The 21,882-nt window shown below is 34.4% G+C and overlaps 3 protein-coding genes across 3 annotated transcripts; 2 read left to right on the top strand and 1 right to left on the bottom strand.

The window, feature by feature from the left end:
* The first annotated feature begins 1,200 nt into the window (after positions 1–1,200).
* Positions 1,201–4,883, top strand: LOC107610164 (uncharacterized). The gene is made up of 10 exons (XM_016312256.3): positions 1,201–1,729; positions 1,899–1,973; positions 2,054–2,107; positions 2,265–2,343; positions 2,431–2,558; positions 2,768–2,851; positions 3,197–3,280; positions 3,538–3,689; positions 4,019–4,169; positions 4,277–4,883. The coding sequence occupies exons 1-10, from the start codon at positions 1,214–1,216 to the stop codon at positions 4,604–4,606; spliced, it is 1,653 nt and encodes a 550-aa protein (XP_016167742.2). The 5' UTR covers positions 1,201–1,213; the 3' UTR covers positions 4,607–4,883.
* A 7,102-nt stretch (positions 4,884–11,985) lies between these two features.
* Positions 11,986–13,332, top strand: LOC107607609 (uncharacterized). The gene is given in 6 exon segments (XM_088494948.1): positions 11,986–12,013; positions 12,016–12,113; positions 12,115–12,249; positions 12,328–12,676; positions 13,125–13,226; positions 13,229–13,332. Coding segments are annotated over 6 exon segments (816 nt in total).
* A 5,719-nt stretch (positions 13,333–19,051) lies between these two features.
* Positions 19,052–21,866, bottom strand: LOC107610162 (putative hexosyltransferase MUCI70). The gene is made up of 6 exons (XM_016312254.3): positions 21,283–21,866; positions 20,985–21,187; positions 20,641–20,817; positions 20,399–20,554; positions 19,826–20,102; positions 19,052–19,606 (listed from the first exon to the last, which is right to left on the bottom strand). The coding sequence occupies exons 1-6, from the start codon at positions 21,632–21,634 to the stop codon at positions 19,368–19,370; spliced, it is 1,404 nt and encodes a 467-aa protein (XP_016167740.1). The 5' UTR covers positions 21,635–21,866; the 3' UTR covers positions 19,052–19,367.
* Between the last annotated feature and the right edge of the window lie 16 nt (positions 21,867–21,882).

Genomic DNA, 21,882 nt, shown 5'->3' with positions numbered 1-21,882 from the left:
ACCTACTCTGACATAAACCCACCATCTCGTACGGACACTGACTTGGGCGTCGGAGTCCTTTTGCAGGTGGACCCCCCTCCCACATACACTGCTCGGCAGTCCGGAGGAATCCCATGTCAAGGCTCATCAACACCCATCTCCTAGTCGCTTCACTTTCCTCACCTTCAGATCCGACCCGTTCGATAAGCGAGCAACCGAACAGTTTTGAATGGCTGAATTAGTTGGATTGGTTTTAAATCAATTCTAAACTTGTTTATGAATTACTGAATTTCTGAATTTGTTGAATTGCTAAAATTTCTTGTGTTATTGCTGTGAATTTTATTGTTGATTGGTTTATGAGCTGATTAGAAATAACTAACTATGACAGTGGTTGAATTTGTTGAAGGTATAAATAAAGCTAGCAAAGATATTAAAGAAAGAAGTCAAAAAGACTCAAGATTGATTAGTTAGAATTGGTGTTCTCAAGTTGGTTATTTGTCTGCATAATAATTTTGCAGTACATGTATAAATAGCTACGAGTCATCAGACTCTAAAGAAAGAGATATAGATCATTGCTTTTGTATACACTTTTTTTTTCCTTACTCTAATGAAGAGGTATATTCAGATTACAATAGGTTGTTGGTTTTCATTCTGTTTTCTCAAAGGGTTCCTTTACTATTATTTGTTCTTTTAAGCTAAGCTATTGCATAGTTTTTCATTCAATTTTAGCTTCTTGGCAGAATTGAAATGTTGAATTGTTTTTAAATTGCTGAATTAGTTGAATTTGTTTTGGATTGGTTTTGAATCAGTTGTGAATTAGTTTATGAATTATTAAATTTCTGAATTTCTGAATTATTTCTTAGATATAATTCATGAATTGTTATTCTTATGTGTTAAATTAAGATACTATTGTAGTACTAATTAATTGAAACTTGATTGTTGTTAAATTAAAATATCATTGTAATCTGACTAATTCAAATTTTAATATTAAGTTATTGATTGTTATATATTTTTATTTACGTGGGACTCAGTCATCGGTTTAACTAGTAAACTAGTAGCATAACTGGTTTAATTACGGATTCGATTTTGACAACTATGCTCTTGGTTGAGTTTATTGCAATTCACGTTTGCTTTTTATGTTCTTATTTTTAAGACCAAATTTGAGTGTTTACTCAAACACCTTTATGTTATGTCACGGGATTTTTGATTTGTTTTGTTAGCAAAAAGCAAATAAATGCAGGGAGAAACGATTGATATTGGTGGTAGGGTAGGGCAACAACAAAGCAATATGAAATTGAAATTTTCTTCTCTCTTTTTATTTTTGGCCCTTTTACTGCTTAGGATGCTTCTTATGAGTATTTTCTGTTTTCGAGCTGCAAGAGCGAAGAAGGTGAAGGAGGGTATGATGCTGAGAGTGGCGGTGCAATGGAGCTACTGGAAGCCAATGGCTTCTCTTCCTCTCCCAACACTTCGATTCCCTTGCCGCCCACCTCTCCTCCAGTTCCCCATCTCAAACCTCCTCTCTCCTCTGTCCGCCTTCGCGGCACTTGCTCCCAGTGACTCTTTCTCCTCCTCCTCTTCCTCCTCCTTCCATGTTGATCTCCAACCTTATCTCCGCTGCTCCATGCCTCACAAGCGCCTCCGAGTCGCAGTACTTCTCAGCGGCGGTGTCGACAGCAGCGTCGCCCTCCGGCTCCTCCACGCCGCCGGCCATTCCTGCACCGCCTTCTACCTCAAGATTTGGTTCCAAGTACTGCTCCCTCCGAACTCTAATCCCTCATTAAATTCTCACAACTGAGTGTTCATGACATGATTTGACCTAGTGTATGCTGGCATGTAGTTAACAAAACTGCACCTTAATCGAACTATTCCCAACACACTCGCTTAGATTGGTTCTGACGCATGGCTTTTATCTGTAGGAAGATTTTGAGAACTTTTGGTCAGAGTGCCCCTGGGAAGAGGATTTGAAGTATGCCAAAGCTGTTTGTAATCAGGTTAATTTCTTTCCTTGTTCACTACTCAAAAGAAAGAGCTCATTGTTGCTTATGTATAATGCAAACGAGTTTTATTACAGGTTGAGGTGCCATTAGAAGTTGTACATTTGACCTATGAATACTGGAACAATGTGGTATGATGAAATGAACTCCTCTCTTGAACTTGTTTTTGTCTATTCTTTACTCAGTTTCACCCAAGCTGTCAAACATCAAATTATAGCACATTCATGTAATTAGACTATTAAAATAATTGAGTAATTCTAATTAAGATGCACACATGCTACATATCAGGTTTCTTACATCATTGAAGAGTATCGTTGTGGCCAAACTCCTAATCCGGATGTTCTCTGTAACACAAGAATAAAATTTGGTGTGCATTGAATTACATGTGATGAACAAATTCACTGCCATGGTTTATTCTGTGTACTCTTTCGATAATCAAACATTAGTTTTTCAGGTGCATTTTTGGATGCAATAAGTGGTATGGGATTTGACTATGTTGCCTCCGGACATTATGCAAATGTTATCCACCCATGTGCAGATCAAATGGAGGAACCATCTGTTCTGGAGCTGTCACAAGACATGGTACCCATATGAGATGTATATACTATTATCATTACCTGATCTTGTTTGCATTTCAGGTTTATAGGTGATATACATAGTCAGCTTTCTGTGAAGAATTTAGACAGATTAACTTAAATTTTTTTAGAAGTCCTATTAAGTGTTTGCTGTCTCGTTAGTCAGGTAAATATTTTTATTAGCAGTTGGTTTCTTATGTGGTTTTAAAATTTTAGGTGAAAGATCAAACGTATTTCCTTTCACACCTCTCACAGTCCCAGCTGAAGCAACTTCTTTTTCCTCTTGGGTGTATTTCCAAGGTTTGTTGTGACTGACTTGTACCAATTACAATGCTTTATTTTTGTGCGTTATGTTGTCACTTTTATGATGGTCTAGCATGACTAATCGGCTGTATGCATTCAGAAAATACTTGTTATTTTTGTAGTGCCCTGAATTGTAATTTGAGTTTGAAAATTATATGTTTTGCACTAACCACTTATGAAAGGCCCAAGAAGTTATTTTGTCCTGTTTAGTTAACATTTTTTTATCATTTCGGGAATGCTAATATTTTTTTGTAAATGAAAAGATTAAAAACAATTATAGCACTGCATTGTGAAAAATAAAATTTGAAGTCTAACTTTTGTCTTCTGCCACAAATTTTGCAGGACGAAGTCCGCAGGCTAGCAACAGAATTTGATCTTCCAAATAAGGATAGAAAGGATTCACAAGGTATATGCTTTTTGGGCAAGGTATGCAAAGTAAACAGTTCTATTACACTATATCTATGTCAAAGTTTTGAGGAATTGATTCTTCTACATATCACCAATGATTCTTTTGAATTGATTTGAAATGTGGATGATGTTGATTCTGAAACTTTATTCATGTTAATTTACATTTTGAATAATTTACTTTTATGTTGTCAATTAGTTCACATTTTAGTATTTTGAAACAAATCTCAAAAATAGTTTTCTTATTCAAAACCATGTCTTTACCTTCTGGGTAACAGATAAGGTTCAGTGAATTTGTTGCAAGACATATTGGGGAGAGGGAAGGTATCATACTAGAAGCTGAGACAGGAGATTTCCTTGGCAAACATCGGGGATTCTGGTTTTATACTATTGGCCAGCACCAGGGTTTACGTCTACCTGGGAGCCCATGGTTTGTTCCCTCTATGTTTCTTTTTGGCATCAACTGTATTATCTATCTAATGAAGTTTAAATCATATAATTATAGATTCCATTTTATCCTGAAGATAGATCCCACATATTGTAGGTGAAGAAGTATGAAAGTCTGAACTATATAGTTCACACTGGGAGGTTCTTAAACTTTTGATAATTTTCTTGAAAGGGATCAAGCTTTTGCTCTTCAATAAGTTTCTCCATCTAGATTCATTTTAAAATTTGCTTTCATTGTATATTTATCCTAGTCTAAAGGATTAATTTTGGCCTCCTTGTAAAGTTTCTTATCCCATTTTTCTTCTCGCACAGGTATGTTGTTGAAAGGGATATTAAAAACAATGTAGTCTTTGTGTCAAGAAATTACTTTTCCTATGACAAAAGAAGGCGCCTATTTCGTGTAAGCTCTTTAAAATGGTTGAGTGGGCTGCCTGCAACCCAGACAAGTCAGCTTCAATGCAAGGTGAGAAGTTCTCTCGAATTTCAGTTTTTCTTCCCTGTTTGGAGAAACTAGAAACATTTTCGTTGTGTGTATAGTACTGTAAGTTCTGTTATCTTGAACCATTTCAGGTGCAACACGGTCCGGGATTCTACGATTGTAGTTTCGAAATGGAAGTAGGAAAGGATGGTCAAGAAAGCGTTGCTGTTGTCCGGTTATCTGAAGATGATCAAGGCCTAGCAGCTGGGCAATTTGCGGCCTTCTATGAGGGAAGGAAATGCATAGGTTCCGGTGTGATTTTGGAGTCATGGGATGATCAAAGTTTTCCTGTATGTGCAAAAGCTTCAGAAATTGCAAGAATGGAAGATAAATCAAAGCTAGGGAATCCAGTCAAGATAAAAGTTAAACCAGAAGAGGTGTTTGTTTCCAGAGGTAGCAAACAAAGCATGATAAGAGAATAAGAAATTCTTGAGTTGTTGCCACTAAAACAATAAGTAGAGGGCTTTATATATTCCCTTCCAATTGGCAATCAAAATAATCCATAGAAATGGACATAATGTAGGGAGTAGGAATGACTATTTTATGTTGCAATGCAAAGATAGTAGAAAAGCAAGAGCACCCATTATTTGGTAGTTTGTAGTTGTTTTTTTTTTGGTGGAAGGGGTTGGTGGTAGCACCAACGTTCTGCAGTCTGTACATAAGTACATTATTGACAATATATAACTTAAAAGATACTTCACATGTAACAGAGAAATTTAATTATTGTATCATGGGGGAAGAGATCAATGAAATATGGGTAGAAAGACATTTATGACGCGGACAATGCAAATTTATTTAACATCAAATGAAATATGTTAGTCCAGGTCTAGCCGACCAATCCCAATGCTTTTTGCAGCGTTGTGAGCACAAATGTTCATAATCTGTCATTAACTAAATCAGTTGTAAATTGTAATACTAAAAATTGTGGGAACAATTCGTATAACTATGAGAAGCAAAATAAAAAATGCAAACTACTATACAAAAATGATGTTACTAACTACATATTATTACATTAAATGGGAAAATGATAATGTCAACTTTCTTTTTCATAATACTTTACACAAACACTTTGTATTATATATTTGCATGAATTTGTAGAGAAAATAAGTGGCATTATTAAAATTAATTATGTTAGGTGTACATCAAAATTAATTATTAAAACTAACTACTAGTATAAAATATATATTAAAATATAAAATATATTAAAAATAAATTAAACAACACATATTTATACGCAAATATATAATGACTGATTTTAGTATATAAATATCATTTTTGTATTAAAATACGACTATCTATTTTTCATTAAATCAAATATTGTTAATGATTGTTCTTAGGTATATATACATTAACAAATAAAAAGAAATTTTACATGAAAAAAAGAGAAAGGGGGACAAATCCCGCCAAATGTCTGAATGTTCTAGCACTTAGCTCCATAGTTATTAAACCCGACTCGAGTCATCCTCTAGATGTTCAAACATTAGACCCGCTAAAATCTGGGTTGACCGGCCTAGATTTTTTGGGGGAAAAAATTGACCCGGTCGGTTTATATAACCGCACTTTTTTCTTTTGTAACGCGAAAACGGCGTCCTAATCTTATCTCAAGCCCTCAACGTCTCTCTTCTCTCAAGGCTCTTTCTCCTCACTGTATTACCTAAGCTCAAGCTCTCTCACCTCTCTCATGGTTGGTGTTGTCATCGCACTCACTCACGTCTCTGGTCTCGCTCGCTTACTCACTGTCTCGCACTCAAGGTTGCCGTTGCGCGCTGTGTTGTCACCGCCGTCTCGCTCTCAGTCGCCACCTTACCTGCGCTCATCTTTGCCACCGGCAGAAGCAGACGAAACCAGCATCTGGTCCCTCGGCTTGTGGTGGTCATTGTCTTCCCCCTAATTTGCTTGCTTTGTTGTCTACTTGTCTTCCATGGGGTTGTCGTCTTCTGGTTTGAGGTCCTCGCCGTCGTCGACTGCCATGGATTAGTGAGTTCCTGCATCATCGCTTTCTCTGTTCTATCTTTTTCTCATTTTCCTTCTCCCTATATTTTGAGATGTTGAGTTTCTAATTAATTAATTTACCTTGTTGATGATCTAAATGTTGCTGTAAATCATAACTGAACTAGGACTTGTTGAATTTGTTGCTGTAAGTTGAATTTGCTGTTGAAAATATCGCTGAGCTAATTTTTTGGTTAATAAAAATCATCACTGAGTTGAATTTGTTGCTGATTATCATCATTGAATCTTGATTTTTTTTTTTTGCTGAAATAATCACTTAGATAAATCATTTATTGTTGTAAATCATCTTTGGAGTTAAATTTTTTGTTGCTGAGAATTAGTATAGTTGAATTTGTTGTTAAAAATTATCAATGAGTTGAATTTGTTACTGTAAGAATAGATTTGATTTTTAGTATTAATTGATTTGATTCTTACATAGGCAGTATTAGTCAAGCCCAAGTTTGTCGAATGAAAATATAGATGTCGACTTTGAGATCACTCTTTAGACTTAATTTACTTATTGTTTATTATTAATCCTAAACCCCTACTCTTAAATCTCATACCCTAAAACTTAAAACAATATTCCCTAAACCACTTATCCTAATCTAACTAGTTGTAAATCTAAAATACTAAACTCAAAATTCTAATTTATATATTAATAGTAAATTTAAAACCCCAATGCCTAAACTCTACAACTTAAACACAAAATCCTAATAAAAAGAATACTAAATCCTAATTCTGAAACACAAATTCTAATTCCTAATTCAAGAACCATAAATTCTAAACCCCTAATTCTTAAACTATGAATCCTAAACCCTAATTTATAAGCCCTATACCCTAATTTAAAAAACTCTATCTTAAATCCTAAACATTAACCATAAATCCTAAACTCTAATGTCAAAATTTTAAATTTTAAATTCTAAATTCTAATCTAAAAATATTAAATCTTAATTCCTAATTCTTAACACTAACTCTAATCCTTAAATCTTAAAGCCTAATCTAAAAAGGCTAAAGTTTAAACTGTAATCCAAAAAATACTAAATTCCGATTTCTATGCATCAATCATATTTTTCAACCATAAATCGTAATTGAAAAATCTTAAATCTTGAACCTATAATTGCTAAACTCTAAATTATAAATCCTAATCCATAAACCACATATCATAAACTAAAAAAAAAACTCCTATATGCAAATCCTAATGCATAAACACTAAATCATGAATAGTAAATCACTGAACTTAAGATGGTAATCCAAAAAATTCTAAATCCTTACCCCTAAATCTTATATCCTAAAACATAAACTATAATTCTAAATCCTAATCCAAAAATCCTAAACTTTCAATCTTTCGCGTGTTGCATGATAATAAACATAATAAATAACTGTAGACAATACCTTAATTAGAGATACTAAGAAAAATCACTTAATTCCTTCTTATTAAATTCTTTTTCAATTGAAAAATAAAAATTTAATGTACCTTTTTCTTTAATGTATTATCATGCAATTTTTTTTTAAATAAACTTAATTTTGACAAAATCTAAATTGATCAAGACCTTTATTAAGTTCAAATGCGGTTAGTGGTATTAAGTGTTAATATCTATATCGTATAAAATAATCCATATAAGTAGGCAAACTATTAAATAGCTTTTTTAACTTCGTTTTTGATTTAATTCCCTTCTTTTCAATAACTTTATCTATAAGTATGTAAATTTTTTCTATAAAAATATATACGTATGTAATTTATATCATTATAATTATCTCTAAACGCTAACTTTTTCATTATGAATAAAAATCTCTATAGGTTGACTCTCGTTCTTGAAAGCATAGTTATCAAATTCGGACCGGACCGGCCGGTTCGACCAAAAAACCGGTGAACCGGATCCTTAATCGGTCCGAGTTAACAATCAAATTGATTTAATTCCCTTCTTTTCAATAACTTTATCTATAAGTATGTAAATTTTTTCTATAAAAATATATACGTATGTAATTTATATCATTATAATTATCTCTAAACGCTAACTTTTTCATTATGAATAAAAATCTCTATAGGTTGACTCTTATTCTTGAAAGCATAGTTATCATCCGGACCGGACTGGCCGGTTCGACCAGAAAACCGGTGAACCGGACCCCTAATCGGTCCGAGTTAACAATCAAACCGCACAAGCATACAAACCGATTAAACTCTTTTAACTTCGTTTTTGATTTAATTCCCTTCTTTTCAATAACTTTATCTATAAGTATGTAAATTTTTTCTATAAAAATATATACGTATGTAATTTATATCATTATAATTATCTCTAAACGCTAACTTTTTCATTATGAATAAAAATTTCTATAGGTTGACTCTCGTTCATCGAAACCGCGTTCATCGAAACCGTACCGGTCAGACCGCAGATGACGTCAGCTCGTGGATTTTAAAAAATTTGATGCAGTGTCACCTGGCACTCCTGGAAAATAAAGGAATTTGTAACCACTAGGCTATGATGCTTTTTTGATATTATTGATGCCTTTTTATAAATATATTATAACTTATTAGACATATCCTAATTAATAACTTTATCTTATTAACTCTTTTACTCATGTAAAATTTAAAATCTCCTTACACTTTTGTCTTTTTATTCTAATGAGTAATTTTATATTTAATTTAATTAATTTTTTATTTTATATTTACTCACTTAAATTAATTATTTTTTAATTTTACATAATTATTAAAAATATTAAATGTTGTTAAATATTCTTTAAATTAAAAAGATAAACAAAAATATTTTTATTAATCATACCATATTTTTGTTATTGATAATTATATAATATTTATTAATATTAACTCTTTTTCAACATATATTTTATTAATATAATTAATTAATAAATTATTGATATATTAAAATAATTTAATTTTGCATAAAAAAATTTATTATAAAAAAATTAAATTTTATGTAATTATTTAATTATAACCGAGTCAACCGGTTCAACCTGTGACCCAACGGTTGAACCAGTGACCCAGTGACCCAGTGGTCTCACCGGATTGATTACCGATTCGGTTCTGATAACTATGCTTGAAAGTGTTTACAGTCATAACTCAAATTTTTATACTAAAAAAAAAAAAAACCCCACATTTCTACTTTGGATAAAAAATTTGACTATTCTGCTAAAAAGAACTCTCAACCTGTTGTGTGTATATATATAACTTTTTACCTAAAAAATGCTCGATCATTTAAAATTTAAGGACAAATTTAAAATTTAATATTATTATAATAAATACTTATAAATATTTTTTTTTTGTTTCCTAATTTGCTTACACGATTTTCCTGATTTTTCTACATCAATATTAGGTAATAGCTTTATGCAATGATAATTTAGTTGATAATTTATACATAAATATAATTAATATCTCAACAACATAGTTTGTAATAACTATACATAACATTAGCAGTGATTTATCATATGATATTTTTGATATTTGGATAACTTATATTTTTAGATTGTTTCTGAACATTTAATATTATTTAAAAATATTAATTAATGACTGAATACATAATATAGATTTATAATTATTAAGTAAGTCAATTACATGAATTATAGATGGCGCAAATTAAAATAAACATATAATAAAGTTCACATAAACTTAAGAATATTACAATTTAAAAATTTTAGAGAAAATGACAAATAGGACTTTGATCTTTTTTTCGTGGATATTTTTGTCCTTGACCATTTGAAAATACTTTTAAATTTCCGACCTCCATAAAAATTGAACGGATGAATCCCTCCGTGCAAATGCTTCCATCAGACCCAACGAAAAAGTTTGGTGTGGCTCCCGTTCTGATGACCTGACGTTACGGGTACACGCGTGGCATATAAGTGGGAGGATAGTTTTAAAAATTGGACAGATAAGTCCCTCTCTCTCAAAACTATGTCGTTTTGTGTGTAGCCTTAATCATTAAATTGATTGCGTTTCTTCGTATAGGCTGGTGGTGAGGAGTTCTACCTGCATCAACAATGGCTACCAATGGAGCATCATCAACCTCAAGAAGAAGCGTCGGTGGAATGAGATAAGAAAATTCAGCTTCAAGCTCAGTTCCGTGTGTTGTGTATGCCGGAGACTTAAACGACGGCGTCGTCGCGAGGTGCTTCTATAGAGTTTATGCAATAATGTATATGTCGATGACCATTAGCAATCCTAACATAATCTTCTTGGGTTGCCCATTCTATAAGGTAAGATAAAAAATTTGGAGATTTTGATTTGAAATGGTTTTAGATAGTAAATGATTTTGGGATTTTAACAGGAAAAGCAACCGCATTGCAAATTTTTTGTTTGGGTCGATGAGCATCTTGTTAGAATTGGAAGCAACGGTTGCATCTCTGATAAAAGACATTTGAGTGAGAAAAATGTTGAAGTTGTTGAAGAGGAAGAGGAATTGGATTATAGGATGGCTGTTTTAGAGAAGAAAAAAAAATCCATTAACTTAGTATATTGGTATAATTGTATGTGCTGTTTGTGTTGCTTTTTATGTATGTAGTGCTTGAGAAATAAATTATAGAAATCCGAATAGAAAAATGAATTGTTCTAGATTTTTGTTGTGTATTGAAACATGCCATTTAGATTATTTATGTATCCTGTAATCTAAATGCAATTCAAGTTATGATATCAGTATGTTGTTAAAGTTATGTTTTCAATATCTAAAAAAACATTAAACCGTTGAAGAAATAAACTTAAAAATTGCATACATAAACACATAACATAGATTGAAAGTTATATAAACAAGTTTGTCACAGCTAAATTTCCTAAAAGTTTTTCAAAAAGAATAAGTCTCCTAAAGTGTATAGTTTTATGAAGCTTAATATCACAAAAATACACTTCAAACACATAACATAGATCCTAAAATGTAGATGTGCAGAAATAAGTCTACTTAAATCATCATTTCAAGTTTTTTAAAAGCTATTACAAGACAGTGGAATGCCCAAGATCACATAGTTCTTCACTTCTTTGGATTGATTAAGGGTGAATTAGGGATGAATTTGAACAATTTAGTTGTGACCGTGCTTGCTGCTGCCAATGCCTCCTTGATAGCTGCCGTACTTAGAGCCCGTTTGGGAAGTGACAAAAGCTACTTTTTTTTTACTTTTGAATTATGAAAAGTTACGATAAGCGTGTTTGGCACCATTTTAAAGAAGAGCTTTTAACTTTTCTGAAAAGTTAATTTGCAACTTTTGGAAGAAGTAGAAATAGATGACTTATCTCCTTTTTAATAAGTCATTTTATCACTTCCGTAAAAAAAAAATTGATTTCAAAACAAAAAAATCTACTTTCGTTCTTGATTCTGTGAAAAAATGTTTCCTGTTTCTGCTGGAAATACTGGCGAGCCACCATTTTCAGGCAAGGTTCCATCTTCTAGAAGCACTGGCTTTCTACCATCATCTTCACGCAATGTTCCATCTACTGGAAGTGTTGGCCCTCCACCACCATTTTCAGGTAACGATTCATCTGTTGGAAGTATTGACCCTTCACCACCATCTTCTGTTCCATCTGAACCAGCATATATTCCTTCCAAGATATTTTTTTTTATCATTTTATCATTCTATTTTTATTATTAATTTTGTATTGAACATTGTGTATGCTATGAGAACTCAGTTTTAATTTTTTTTATATGTGATTTTAATTTTATTTTTTTATATGTGATTTTATTTTTATACAACTTGCTATTATTTTTATAATTATTTTTATAATTTTTTTTATGTTCTTCCCCAACAAATTCATGAAAGTGGCAAGTCCGAAAGAAAATTTAAAGCTGATTAGAATGAACGAAATATTGTTATATTCATGAAAATATGTAAAGAAGAGATGGTGGCTGAAATAGACCTGGAACACATTTTAACAAAGTTGGTTGGGCAAATTTAAAAACAAAATTCTTAAAAGAGACTGGTTTAAATTATGAGTCTAAACAATTTAAAAAACAAGTGAGAGGCTATGAAAAGAGAATGGGGACTATGGGCTAAACTAAAAGGAAAAGAGACCGGTCTTGGTTGGGATCCTATTAAGAAAACCATACAAGCAAGTGATGATTGGTGGGATGCTAAGATTCAGGTATGTTGCATTTTTTAAAACTATTTCAGAAATATCAATTTTATCGAGAGATTTTTAATTGTCATTTTATCGTCTCAGGAAAATTCTGATGTGGCAAAATTTAGAGAGGAAGGTCCAAAACATCTTGATGAAATGGAGTTTCTTTTTGAAGATGTTGTAGCTACTGGTGTAGGTGCATGGGCACCTTCTGAAGATATAAATGATAGTTATAACGATAGATATAATGACGAAGATAATGGTAATGAGGAAGAAGGTTTAGAAGATGAGTTAAATGATGAATCAACGCTTCCTAGTGCAATGAGACAAAAGAGAAGAAAGGTTGGAAAAGGGTCTAGAGCCTCTCAACTTTCAACTCAACTAGAACGTATAATTAATGTGTTTGAAGAAGAAAATGTCAACGAAATAGCTCATAGAAATAACGTACCAAGTATATCTTGTAAGGCCCACATCGGTTGGGGAGGGGAACGAAGCATGCCTTATAAGGGTGTGGATACCTCTCCCTAGCATGACGTGTTTTGACGAGTGAGTGTGGGGGGCTTCGGCTAGCATCCCTATCGTCGAAGGCAAAACCGTGAGGCCTTGTGTGCCAAAGCGGACAATATCGTGCTAGCGGGTGGTCTGGGCTGTTACAGATGGTATCAGAGCCAGAACCCGGATCGATGTGCCAGCGAGGGCGCTGGGCTCCCTTAGGGGGGTGGATTGTAAGGCCCACATCGGTTGGGGAGAGGAACGAAGCATGCCTTATAAGGGTGTGGATACCTCTCCCTAGCATGACGCGTTTTGACGAGTGAGTGTGGGGGGCTTCGGCTAGCATCCCTATCGTCGAAGGCAAAACCGTGAGGCCTTGTGTGCCAAAGCGGACAATATCGTGCTAGCGGGTGGTCTGGGCTGTTACATATCTACTTGTTTAGCTGTTCTCAAACAATTACCTGGGCTAGAACTGGGGAGTGATATATTCTTTATAGCTACAAAACTAATGGCAAAAGGTCGAATAGAGAGAGTTTTATGGGGCTAGAAGATTTTGCCTTACAACTTGGTTGGTTGAAGACTCATAGTTTAGCAGATAACTATAAGATAAGATAAAGACTAAATTATAATTTAATTTGTGTATTCTGTTGGGCTGAATTTGTGGACCGTGAGACGTCTTTATTGTTGTCATGGGCTAAGGTGGAAGAGTGGTTTAATATGCCCCCGCAAGCTGGAGGATGAAAGATGTCAAGAAAACTAAGCTTATTCAGATTAAGATAGAAGGGTTGAGGAGACAAAGGCTTGGTGAAGATGTCAGCTAGTTGCCCAGAGGAGGGAATTGGGAGAAGTTTCATCACTCCAGCTTGAGCTTTTTGTCGAACCAAGTGACAATCAACCTCTAAATGTTTAGTCCGTTCATGAAAAACCGGGTTAGCAGCAATATGAAGAGCACTTTGATTATCACAATATAAAACTGGTGGGCGGATAGGAGAGATGCGTAAAAATTGTAACACATTTAGTATCCATTGAAGTTCACAAGTTGTGTTGGCAAGTGCACGATATTCTGCTTCCGTGGATGAGCGGACAACGGTGGTTTGTTTCTTGGTCTTCCAAGAGATTAAAGAACTACCTAAGAAGAAATAATAACCTGTTAAAGATCGCCGAGTGTCAGGACATCCGGCCCAATCAGAGTCACTGAAGCCGAGAAGCTGAATTTCTGATTCCCTTGGAAAGAAAAGTCCTTTGCCGGGACTAGTTTTCAGATATCGTAACACATGCTTGGCAGCTTGAAGATGAGATTCAGTAGGAGATGCCATGAATTGACTTAATTGTTGAGTGGCATACATGATGTCCGGTCGAGTAGTGGTGAGATAGATAAGACGGCCAACCAAACGACGATATACAAAAGGGTCGGATAGCAGGGGACTTTTGTCTTGATATAGTCTTGTGGTACTATCCATTGGAACAGAGGCAGGTTTAGCACCTAATAAACCAGAATCTTCCAAAAAATCAAGACAATATTTTCTCTGAGATAAGCAAATTCCCTTCTCTGATTGAGCAACCTCAATACCCAAAAAATATTTTAATGGGCCCAAGTCTTTAATTCGGAAGTGTTGGTGCAAAATAGACTTAATGGCAGCAAGTTCAGAAATGAAATTACCAGTGAGAACAATGTCGTCAACATAGACTAAAAGGATAGAAATTTGATCACCAATGAATTTGACAAATAAACTATAATCAGATGAGGTCTGCTGATATCCATGAGATAGCAAAAGATGAGAAAGTTTGTCATACCACATACGATTAGATTGTCGTAAATCATACAGTGACTTTAGTAGCTTACAGTATTGATTCGGTTGAGGAGATATAAATCCAGGTGGCAGAGTCATATAAACATCCTCAGAAAGATCTCCATGTAAGAAAGCATTATTGACATCCAACTGATGTATAGGCCAATGCTTCATAGAGGCCAATGCCAAAACTAATCTGATGGTGGCAGGCTTGACAACAGGGGAGAAAGTTTCCAAGAAATCAACACCTTCAGTTTGAGTAAACCCTTTAGCCACAAGACGTGCTTTATATCGATCAACTGAACCATCAGGCTTGCGTTTGATGCGATAGACCCATTTACAGCCAACCGGCTTAACTCCTGTAGGGCAATCAACAAGACACCAAGTTTTGTTCATCTCAAGAGCATCCAACTCATCTTTCATAGCACTACGCTAATTAAAGTGTTGATTGGCGTCCTTAAAAGACTTTGGCTCAACGTCAGAATGTAGAGATAAAATAAACTTTTTATGTGAAGATGAAAGAGAAGAAAAAGACATGACTGAAGATAAAGGATACTTGCACTTTGAGGGAGATTGATTTGTAGAGATGAGAGAGGAGTTACACAAGTAATCAGAGAGATATGCTGGAGGTCGGTGAGGCCGGTCGGAATGACGAGGATGGGTTGCTCAGGTGGTGAAGAAGGTGACGGGGGATGAGAAGGTGATGGTGGACTGGTGTCTAGTGTTGAAAGTGATTCGATAGTCATGGGTTCAACTTGGTTAGGAAATGATAGTGAGGAAGAAGGAGAGGTTGTTGGAGAAAATAAAGAACTAGGTGGAGTTGGGTCAATGGGTATAGGTGCGAGTTCAACTGGAAGACTAACTGAATCTTGTTTTTGAGAAGGTGTGTTTGGCAATGTTAGGCTGAGTGTCTGGAATTGGACATTTTTTGTGACTAAGGGCAAGATCATTTCATAAAAAATTACGTTTCTAGAAATCTCAATTCTTTTATCTTCTAAATCATAAACAACATTATACCCTTTAAAACCAGGTTGAAAGCCAATAAATACAGCCTTTTTGGCTCTTGGATCAAATTTTGATCTGTTTGCCATTTGGGTAGAAACAAAACATAAGCATCCAAAAACTTTAAGGTCATGATAATTTGGTGGATGATTGAATAAAATCTCAAATGGTGTTTTAAAATTAATTGCGGATGATGGAACTCTATTAAGTAAATAAACAGCATGTCTAACAGCATAAGACCAAAAAGATGATGGTAAATTAGATTGAAACATAAGAGCACGAGCTATATTCAAAATATGTTGATGCTTGCGTTCTACCCTTCCATTTTGTTGAGGAGTTTCAACACAACTACGTTGATGAATAATGCCCTTTGTAAGAAACAGTAGTTCGAGAACCATTTGGTAAATGAACAATAATAGGAGAAATTTGTGTGTAAGAAATAAACCAAGATAAATTTGATGCAATATGATCTGTGGCACCAGAATCAATGATCCAAGTATTCAAGAATGAATCTCGATTTGAAGAATTGTTAACAGTAGAAAAGGTATTGAAAGAACAAAGATAATGAGTAATTGGACTTGGCAAAAGCTCAAGTTGGTTTGAAGGATGAGCTTCTTCATTGAAAAGAAGTGCCATGAAAGAAAAGTGTTGGGCTGACGAAAGGTCGAAAAGAGGCTCCGGATGAAGTTGCTGGTGTGCCCTTTCTCCTTGATCCATGGATGTCAGCAGATGTGTCTGGTTCTTAAAGTTTTTTTTTGCTAGAATGTCTCTTTTTAAAGTATTTATGTGTTGTTCAAAAAATATTTTCTATGATTATATTTTTTTATTATTTTCTATGGTTGTTTGCTATTTTATATTTAATATGTGAACTAGTGTTTATTTGATATTAGTTTAAAATATTTGTATAACAGGATATCTAACAGCTCAACTGAAAGTTTGATGTCAAATACAAATGTGTCAGACGAAGAATTTGAAAACAAACAAAAGGTCGCAGCCAAACGTAAGAAGAAGACAATGACTTTAATAACAATCGCAACTTGTGTTGATTATTTTCTAAAGTACGTTGTGAAAAATCCACGAAGAACTTCAAGATTAACAGGAAGTGGTTGGGTAAATGAACTTTTAAATGGGCATCCTATTCGTTGCTACCAGCAATTTAGGATGAAAAAGCTTGTGTTCCTTCATCTCTGTGATGTTTTACAAAGTACTTACAATCTGAAGACAACAAAAGGGTTGGAATTCATGAACAAGTAGGTATATTTTTATATATCATTGGACAACCAGGTTGAATATGTAATGCAGAAGAGAGATTCCAACATTCAGGGAAAACTATTTCTAGACAATTTCATTGTGTATTGGATGCTGTTTGCAAGCTTGCTCAACATATTATTCAACCAACTGATCCACAATTCACAGATACTCCAGTGGAAATTAAAAATGATGAAAGATATTATCCATATTTTAAAAATTGTATTGGTGCAATAGATGGAACTCATATACCTGTTGTTGTTCCTGCCGACAAGAAAATTTCATACATTGGTAGAAAGGGATTACAACTACAAATGTGATGGCAATATGTGATTTTAACATGTGTTTCACATTTGTATGGGCAAGTTGGGAGGGATCTGCACACGATACTAAAATTTTCAATCAAGGTGTGCGTAGACAAAGTCTTCATTTCCCTCTTCCTCCTAAATGTTAGCATATGAGACTGATATTATTTATATTAGATTAAACTCTTTATTTTTATTAACTGATTTTGTGGTGCACTAAATTTTTGCTAGATAAGTACTACTTGGTAGATTCTGGCTATCCGTATTTTATGGGATTCTTAGATCCTTATAAAGGTCACAAATACCATCTTCCGCATTTTAGATTGGGTCCCAAAGCAAGAGAAAGAAATGAAGTATTCAACTATTATCATTCTAGCCTTAGATGTACAATTGAACGCTCATTTGAATGTTGTAAAGTAAGATGAAAAATCTTAGGTGCCATGCCATCGTTTTCCTTTGACACACAAGTTAGAATTATTAGTGCTTGTATGGCTTTACACAATTTTATTCGACGGAATGACACAAGCGATGAACAATTTGAAGAATTCTATGAAAATTTTGATCTTATGAGTGAAGGTGAAGGTGAAATAGAAGAACCAGTTTCTAATGATATTACGTGGAAAGAACCGAATGCTGAAAGTGCTAGAAAAATGGAACTAATTAGAGAACAAATAAAGAATCAATTGCCTGATTGATTGTAATCTTGTGATTTGGTTATGTAAAATCAACCTTCAATAATGGAAAGTATTTGTTATCATCGTTATTTTAATATCAATTCTCTTATGTTAAAAAAATTGTATTTTTTGAATTATTTATCCAAACGCTACAACTTTAAAATAAGTACTTCTATAGTTAAAAATCTAAACACAAAATAACTTATTTATAAGTTACTATTAATAAAAGTCTTATACTTTAAACTCTTTTTTCAAAAGAACTTATTAACTTATTTAAGTTATTTAGTGAAACTGAGCCTTAATCCTGGGATGACTTGAGATGGATGTGAGCCAGGTGGACCAACTTGGTGAGAACCGTTTAAAATATGGACCTGGTTTTTCTAACTTTAACTCGTGGCTGGTGACGAAACGAGTACTCGAACTAGCTTCTCTGTCCATCCATTTGACAGCTCTAACCCCAAAACGCCTCCGCAAGTGAGAGTATATATATATATATATATCATTTTATAATCAGAATCGAACTATCGCTACTTCGTTAAGAGAAGATAAATACTTTTTGCTCAATCCTACTACTCAAGTTTGTGAGTTTATTTACAATTTTACATGATTTAGAATAACTGTAAATAATTAAATATAAATGACTTCTTTGTTTCCAGCGGTGGAAAGAAATTGAATTTTCAAAATATTTCAGAAATGAGATCGTCTTGTGTACCATTTATTTGTGGCCAATTTGAATGCTAATTCCATGCCATTATTTGATCCCAGGTATAACCAAATCAATGAATTTTTATGTTCCCAAAACATGAATATATATTTTAGACAGAAAAACATGAAAGAATTCCTCTAATAATTGAAAGAAAAGAGAGAAAAAAGAAGAGGGGGGGGGGGGGGGAGGGGTTAAAGGCCAAGACAAAAACATAGGGCACACTCCATTCTCCTCCTAAATAAGTCATCCAATTATATATATATTTAAAGCATCTGATTAAACCAACGGGAAAAGATAAACGAGATCTTTTCAGTAATCAACTAATCAGAGTTAACAGTATCAGAATATACAAATTGTTCTGGAAACTTTACTTGTTGTACGGAGGTAGAGTCCTATGAGCCAATATCTCTCCAGTTCCTGCTTCCAGAATGTCGGGAGTACCTGCAAAAAACACTCGAACGTCCAAGTAAGCAAGTGTAGTGTTACTTTTCACTCAAGTCTAAACATACCTGTGTATCAGATTTTATAACTATGCTTAACCTTTCTTTTAGGATTTATAACTAGAATAAATGTATATTTCGTAACCAAGTTATAATCATATGCCATTACTTTGAGGGTGCTAGTCCGAGTTAAAACGGACAGATCACATATTATATAAATACTTATGTGGTAATGGTACATCAACGTAAATGTGCTCTAATCAACTAATCAAGATAAAAATGTCATTTAATAAATGGTGATGAAACATATTCAACCTCAATGATCACGGAACAATTTCTCCAACTTATAACCATACACCGAATATTGAATGAATGATCAAGCGAGAGATGAGGGTAGAAAAATATATATCTAGTTCAAATGGCTAATCAAATGAACGAACTAAAGAATGAGTTAAGATAAATGCATGTAGGCCGTCCCCATTCAACTATCTTTGTAATTGCAAAGGCTTGGCCTTGCGGATGTGGCCCATGCTGTTGACTAAATCCTTGCGGGTGCAGACAGGGAATGTATTGATGTATTTGAAAGCATTAAGCCGCCATAAGACATATGGGAAGCTGAGTTGATCCCTAGAAGTGAATCGAACCACCTCATTAAACCAGAGGCACATCAGAAGATTAGTTAGTGGCATATGCTTCCTCACGATAACAGAGGCTTCACACAGAGCTGCACAGAACAAGTTTTGATATGTTCAATGAGAGGATTAGCATAAAGATAACAGAGGATTAGCATCTAGTTCAGTCATAAGAAAATGATTGCATAAAGATATTCTAGGTGAATAGAACAGCAAGGTATGCTTTCGTGAACAGGGAAAACAAATCTTAAAACTTAAAAAGTCAAAGCTATTTTAGCTAATAATGGGGGGAAATGTATAGCAATGTGCACCTTTCTTTCCAATAAATCTTTTGTCTTCAGGCAACCCATCCTTGCGGTATTGGTTCAACTGCACTTCAACTTCCTCTGGCTTGGCTTTATTTTTCTTGACTACAGCCTTAGCCTCATCGTAGACACTACTGCGAGCTCCATGTTCAGATATGGCAAATACTGAATGTGGGTGCCAAAGAAGTGCCTCCAACACACCTAGTGGGTCCCTCCTAAATTGGGACTTTGAGTCTACCCAGATAGAGAATTTTGCTTGAGGAAATAGGCGGTGGCTTAACATCTAGAAGATAGGCACACAAACTAGTTGAATCAAGTAGATGAAGCAAAGGTAAAGAATAACAGAGCAGCAAAGGTCTTACTTGCATACTAACATTTATTTATGTGAGTGTTGCCATAAAAGTAAAAAATTCAAATAACTACACAACTACTTCGTTCTGCTCACTATTTTATTGAACATATATATAAATGGAAAGAAAAACTATTCCTCTACATCAATAATTCAAGAATATGGGCAAATACAGAATTATATACAAGGGAAATTTTTAATAGAATGAAATAATTTTAAAGATTGAATACCTTGGGAATTTTGCCGTTCAGCCTTTGATCAACAAAAGGAAGATCCCTCACAATCACAACTCTCCATTTCCCTATAAATCCATTTTCTCCAATTCGGTGGTCTGCCAATTCCTGTGCTCTTAAGGTGATTTCATCCCAGAATGCTACGTAGCAGACCTGCATACCACTAAACATATTTGGAAGGTAAGATTGGTGACTTTTAAGTTACAATAACAATGAAACTCTTATGCTAGTCAAGTAACCTTCTTAAGTGAGGCCTCTGACATCCCAATAGGTTGATAGAGATCATCTCCACCACCAAATGCACAAGTAGAAACCACAACTTTGCAAGCATGCATATAAGTTTTATCTTCATCAGATATCTTAAACCCTCCATTTAAACTGTAGAAACCACAATGTACCATCATAGATTCCTTAATCTATATGAAGAAAAACAGAGCATAATATGAGCATAGTAAGCATATTAAAAAGTTCAAGTAACAAAACCATGTAAATCCTTGCTACAACTTTAGGAGAAATCCATCTCCCCGTTTAATAATATTCAAATATTAGGTCTTAAAATAAATAAGGATAAACAGATAATGACCTCAAAACTTGTATCTCTCTGCTCTAATGTTTGATTTCCAGTAAACAAATTAAATCTCGCAAGAGAAAAGGTAGCATTCCGTCCTACCAAAGAAGACTCTCCCTCTGAAACATATAGAACCTGGTTAACAGGGCCATTAGACTCTTCTGTCACAGGAATATCAAGGTGTTCAAGTTCTTCAACTGGCAGAAGCTTCAAGCAACCTACCAGGATCAATCAAATCAGACATCATAATCATAATTAATTACAATTACAATTGCAAGTTTTTGCGTGCTGGTAACAATAACTGAGAACTTACGCGGTGGATCGAGCCGATTCAAGTTGTCATGTTGGGGTTCCTTTCCCAATGCAAGTTGCGAGTTTATTGACTTTATTCCACCATTTTTATTTGGAGTTCGTAGCTCTGAGGTGACAGTGGAATCAGGTTTGCGACCAATGGTGAAGGCCTCGAACACAAACAAAGCCGAAGCTAAAAGAATGATGATTAGGATCCAGTGTCTAAGTAACTTCCTCAACACTTTTTCTCTGAAGTCGTGGTTTCCTCTGTGAATCACTATCTTACGCTTCCGTCGCGTGTGAACCCGCACGCCACCATGTTCGTCGGATTCGTGGTCGGAGATAGGGATCGATACGCTGTTGTTGTTGTACATCGAAAAGTAGAATATATAATGAAAAATTCAGAGTGGTTTTAGGATTTTCTGAATACGAAGAAAGTTCATTGTTAACGGTGGCCGTAGCAAGCTGCAATAGGGGCGGTTCTCTCCTTCTGTGGGTTCCCTGCTATTGAGTCGCTCTGTTTTTTTCTTTTTTTTTTTTTTTTGTTTTTTTATCTTTTTTTGGTTATAAAAAGTAAAAACCACATGGCGCTGCCGCGCTGGCGGTGAAGCATACAGAAATG

The sequence above is a fragment of the Arachis ipaensis genome, chromosome B7 (genome assembly GCF_059453495.1).
Source record: "Arachis ipaensis isolate K30076 ecotype BB chromosome B7, ASM5945349v1, whole genome shotgun sequence".
Taxonomy (NCBI): domain Eukaryota; kingdom Viridiplantae; phylum Streptophyta; class Magnoliopsida; order Fabales; family Fabaceae; genus Arachis; species Arachis ipaensis.
The sequence above is the reverse complement of the archived record's forward strand: the minus strand, read 5'-3'. Positions and strand labels throughout refer to the sequence as shown.